Consider the following 5,363-nt stretch of genomic DNA (forward strand, 5'->3'; position numbering starts at 1 on the left):
CCCCTGGGTTAGCTGGTCCCCAAACTAAAGCTTTGTGTGCTTTGGAGTTTCTGTGTTGATTAATTTTTTTTGAAGCGATAAAAGCTGGTAGCTCTTGAATTGCTACAAAATAAAGCTGTATTTCCTCCCTCAGCCCACTGGCTGCAATGCTGACACCTTGAGATGCCATGAGACCWAAAYTCTKAACATCATGGCATGGAGTGCATCCCAGTTTTTCATGTAAATTATGTATCTATTTATACAGTATATGTAAAAATCTTTTTTCAACAGTATATACATGTAATGCTTATTGAGGACAATAAATGCACAGTATCTTTTACTAAGCTGTATGTGATTTATATTTCTGCATCTTATTTCTGCAACATGACCTCCAACCAGAGGTTGGTAGCAAAGCTAAAGATTGGACTCATGTAAGAGTAAAAAAGGTAATTGTTCTTTATTCAGTGAAGCAACGAGTAGCCAGAATTGGTTCACAATACTGTTACTTCAAAATAATATTAACAGGTAGAAGAAAAAAGCATGGCGGAGTAAAACTACTCCACCATGTAAAGTTTTTTTATTCAAAAACTTAGCAAATGTTATCACATTTAACTCGTTATCCTGTCTACTAAACATAGAAATATTTTCTATTTCTATAATGTAATTGAGTCGGATGAACCATCACCAAGTTGGATGAACTTGCTGAAATTTTTGCTATGCCAAAAAGTTCAGCAAGTGGTAAAGTTTTGTTTTACCACTTTCTTTTTTCTGTAAATCACTTGTGAGATAAAATTCCCAGCATCTCATGAGAGTGAATGACATTTCAAAGTACAATTTCTTCTAAAGGCTTGATTTGCCTGATCAACCAGGTGTCTGGTTCACAGAGGAAGGTGTGCCAGAAAAAAAAACCCTCAGGGTAATGCCCAGTAGTTAGCTCATGAGCAATAACATATAATTAATCAACAAATAAAAGATTCACAACAAAACAGTCAAAAGCAATGTACATGTCAATGTCATTGCCCTTGCAGAACCTGTGTACCTGCTGTTCTGCACATCACCGAGTGGAATAAGGCGTGTCAGCTGAAAAGTACTYATGGTCCTACATTTATTGTTTTCGTCAAACACAGAAGAAAAAGAACAAGATTTTGTCTACAAGTTAGCAATAGGTTGACTCTTATTTTGGAAACAATTGCAGCCAGCCCTCTGAAACAGTCAGGTTACTAATTATAAGGAAAGCATTGTCACCTTCACTGAAAGACTTGACACTTTTCTCAACATTTGACCTTTTTTCAAACGGAAACTTTAATACCACCTTTTCTCTTCCTTCTCTTGTTTGTTGGCATGTTTACAGTAAACAAGGAATTTGCAGAGGATGTGACTTTTCTCATACTTAAAATATGAGCTTCCCCATTTTGCTGTATATCAACATGGAAGCAATAACAGCTGCTTTATTATCACCAAGAAGATATAAAGTTTCCAAATACATTTAATGTATTTTGATTTTTGCTCAGTATGTTGTGTTTTAATTGAGCCAGTCYAGGAAAATACAAGGGCATTCCTGAAGCTGGATGTATTTGTTCTTACATCATTGCTTTAAAATCACAGCTGGTGGTTTCCAGAAAGAAGAATTGCTGACATTTCCTTACCTTGTACCTGACACAAGCTTACATTTACTGTGTTTAGGACGCATTTTCTTAAGCTATATGGATTTTGGCAGGGCATTTTCCCGTCAATAGTAACCCGGATGCTGGTGTGACTTCCAGGCACCATAGACGATCTTGACTCTGGAATGTTGCTCTGCAAACAAGTTTGGCACCTTCTACCTCTCACCGATAAAAACTGACAGCATTGTCTTTTGTTTTCTCTTTGCTGTACCTGTCTCTCCACCTSTGGATTCTCTTGAAGAGAAATAAGGACAGGATACTAGTTTCTCACTTGGATGGATGAAAGGTTTTGTCAAGAAGAGAGACAAGAACAAAGAAAGAAACTACAACCAGAAGAGGAAAAAAACTGCAATTCTTTTCAACCTTCAGTATGTTTTTATCAAAGCAAGAGGACCAGCTTGCCCAGGAGCTGAGCTGTCCCATCTGTCTTCAGCTCTACAACGATCCAGTTGTTCTACCYTGTGGGCACAACTACTGTCGAGCTTGCATCTCCAAGTCTGCTGACTCCACAGACAGTGGCAAAGAACCTCTACGCTGCCCAGAGTGTCGCGAGGCCTATCACGGCGTCGATACTCTGCAGAAAAATTTCAAACTTTCCAACATCGTCGAGGGTTTCCAAGCTTCTTCCCAAAACATTTACGAAGAGATCCAGGATGTGATCAAACCAACGAACCCAGACGAGGATGATGTCATTTTTTGTGATCAATGCATAGATGACAAGACTCCGGCAGTGAAGACCTGTCTGAAGTGTGAGGTGTCGCTGTGCTTCAGGCATCTCCAGAAGCATAACGAGAGGGAGTCCTTCAAGACGCACTCTCTGGTGGAACCTCTGAAGGATTTGGGGAGCAGGGCCTGCCCCGTCCATGACCTTCCACTTGAGTACTTTTGTTCTAATGACATGAGGTCTCTGTGCATCACATGTTTGGAAGGCCATGACCAGAACCATGACGTCCTCACCTTCAGTGTGGCAGAGGAGGAGATGAGACGAGCCTTGGAAAGCCGTAGCAAGGTATTTTTTGATGTACCTGACACAAGCTTACATTTACTGTTTTTAGGACGCAAGAAATGGCAGATTTACACAAGACAACATATTTATTATAATGTACAGGTGGAAAACAAAAGAAAGGACAATGTGAAGTTTTTGGGCTCAGTTCAGTGGTCAACATCAGTTTTTTAAATTCTACTGACTACTCTGGACTTTCTATCAGATTGCTGAGTTGGAATGACAAGAATATTCTGGGCAGAGATAAAGACAGGGACACATGACCTCTATGAGGRTGGGAAAGAAAAACTCCTGGCCCCAATATGGTTCACATGCAGTGTTTTGTAAAACATGACTGAGAACAATGCAAAAGCAGACAGAAGAGATTATTGCTGATGAGAACAGTGTGATCACTTCTGACAAGTCCTGCACAGTTATAGGTTTTGCATGACTGCCCTAAAAATGCCAAGTTAGTTGATCTTAATCTCTATTCAGTGAAGAAAAAACACATCTATTAGAAAATATCTAGAAAAGAACATCAGTGTACATTCTTGGACTTGTTCTACGCTGTGCAAGAAAGTTGCATCCTGTTTTTCCAGATTCTTTCTGTCCATACAATGTAAATGTCAACACATTAACTGCATGTCTGCAGGTGGTTTCCAGCCGACTGCAACTGACAGAGTGCCTCCTTCAGAAGACACAAGAGGACCAGGGAGCCTCCGAGGCTGTTTCAGATAAAATGGTCAACAAGGCAGTCTCACTGATGGATAGTATGGCTGCAATAGTGGACAGGTAATGCCCTGTATATTGATAGCTTAAAATGGTGCTACTGTACATTAGGTCTATTTAAATGCTGTACAAAAGCACAACACCAATGCTGCATTGGTATAAACTGGTGACTATTTACTTGTTGGCAAAAAATTATTCAACTTAGTGGCTATAAGAAATGGGCACAGTAATGGAGGCATCTGCCAACATGGATTCCAGTTGTGTGAATTCCATATGAAATTTCTTCTCTGCCAGCTTTTCTAGGAAGGAGTACAGCAAATATATGCCTTCAGAATAAAAGCCAACAGTTTTCAGATATGATCAAACCAAAGTTGTAAAAGTTTTACTGACCAAATGATGACGACATCCTCATGGTCCTCAGAATTTAAAATACTGCAGGCACTCACCACAATAATACATGTCTTARTGTTATGTACAGGGTGAGAACCAATGGACAGGCTCAAAACAAATCTCACATCATTTTGAAGAAACTCATTTACACAACTTTGAGTGGCTATTTTTCTGCCTTCCAGTGTTAGCTAGTTGTGCTGCAGCACTGATAACAATAGCTCATTAGTAAACAGGAATAACTGGTGATTTGGTTTCAGGTGAGTTATTTTTAGCACTGTCCTGCTCTGCAACAGTTCTAGAGCCTGTATAATTTTTTTAGCATTATATAGTAATGCTTGTAAATATCAATATATTTTAATATATAAATGAAAATATATGTAAAACAAAATAGTAAACTGCATCCTCAGCAATCTTTACTCTTGCATAAGCTCAAATTAAAATGATAAACTTTTACATGGCGAAGAAACATGATGATTCCTGGATTTCTGGATTAAGAGTTATATGGTGATGCCAAAATTACTTTTGAACTATTAATAACTTTTTAAACTAATACACAAATACAGGTCTAAAACATTTTTAGGACAGCATTTGTGTATCAGCTTGCAATATGTTCTGGAGAGATGGACTTTTTGTCGTGATCCGTGTTTCTGTGTGTTTATTTTTGAGTTTCTGTGTGATCCTGTTCCCTGTGAGTCCTGTCTCTGCGTCTTCCCCCATTGATTGTCTCCCAGGTGTGTCTCCTTCCCTTGATTAACCCATGTGTATTTAGTCTTACCTGTTGTGTGTGTTCTTCGTCGGATCCTCGTCATACCTCAGTCATCATTCGTCGCACGTCGTTGTCAGTGYCTTAGTCTGCCGGCACAGTTGAACTGTGAAGTCCTGTGCCGGCCTTAGCTCATCGYCTCAGTCTTTTGCTTTGAGTGAGTTGCTACCGGTGCTGAGCCTCTGTGTTTTTCCTGGACTGCTCCGAGCACTATAACCATTTATTATTCATTAAAACTCATCATTTCATCTATATCCTGGGTCTCAGCGTCATCTCCTCACCACAACCTACCACTAGCTCATGAAACTTTTACTTTCACTTTAAAATGAAAGGGACCTTGCGTAATGTACTGCTTTGTCCAATTTACCGTGAGTACATCTAATCTTTAGCTTCTGGTAATAACTTGAGTAGCAGGTTTAGCAAGTGACTTTGGTAGAAAAAATGCACACCGCTCTTGGCACTTCACTAATTTGGGTAATGACAGTGATACAGTGATCCACCCATAAACYTTTTATTAGTTAATTCAGCAGTCAGTAAAAGGAAGGACTTAGTTACTTGATTTTAAATCTTTTATAAAACATCAGGTGGTACAATAATGTCAGMATGTTGGTGTCTAGCTGAAAAGCATGACAGTTTTCACTGAGTTTTTCTTTTAAAATACTAATCGACAAGCTGTTGGTGACATGACATGAAACGTGCTGTTTTCAGGTTCAGGGAGCGATTACGTTTGCTTTTGGAGGAGGAGAGAGGGCAGCGGCACAAAAGCTGGCAGCTTGGAGTGAGTGCACTGGAGGAGCAGCAGCAGCAGATGCAGGAGGCCCTGAAGAGTGCATCCGAGGCGCTCAGCGAGACAGAC

At 39.7% G+C, this 5,363-nt stretch overlaps 1 protein-coding gene across 1 annotated transcript in view; it reads left to right on the forward strand.

Moving 5' to 3' along the window:
• Positions 1 to 1,932: 1,932 nt before the first annotated feature.
• The window catches only part of LOC103466864 (E3 ubiquitin/ISG15 ligase TRIM25), a 7,576-nt gene continuing 4,145 nt past the window's right edge, over positions 1,933 to 5,363 (forward strand). The window contains exons 1-3 of the mRNA XM_008412746.2: positions 1,933 to 2,652; positions 3,278 to 3,417; positions 5,216 to 5,363. The exon at positions 5,216 to 5,363 is cut by the window's right edge and continues 7 nt beyond it. Of these exons, the coding sequence (XP_008410968.2) occupies positions 2,014 to 2,652; positions 3,278 to 3,417; positions 5,216 to 5,363 (927 nt within the window). The 5' untranslated portion in view covers positions 1,933 to 2,013. The remainder of the gene's footprint in view (positions 2,653 to 3,277; positions 3,418 to 5,215) is intronic.

The sequence above is a fragment of the Poecilia reticulata genome, linkage group LG7, assembly GCF_000633615.1.
Source record: "Poecilia reticulata strain Guanapo linkage group LG7, Guppy_female_1.0+MT, whole genome shotgun sequence".
Taxonomy (NCBI): domain Eukaryota; kingdom Metazoa; phylum Chordata; class Actinopteri; order Cyprinodontiformes; family Poeciliidae; genus Poecilia; species Poecilia reticulata.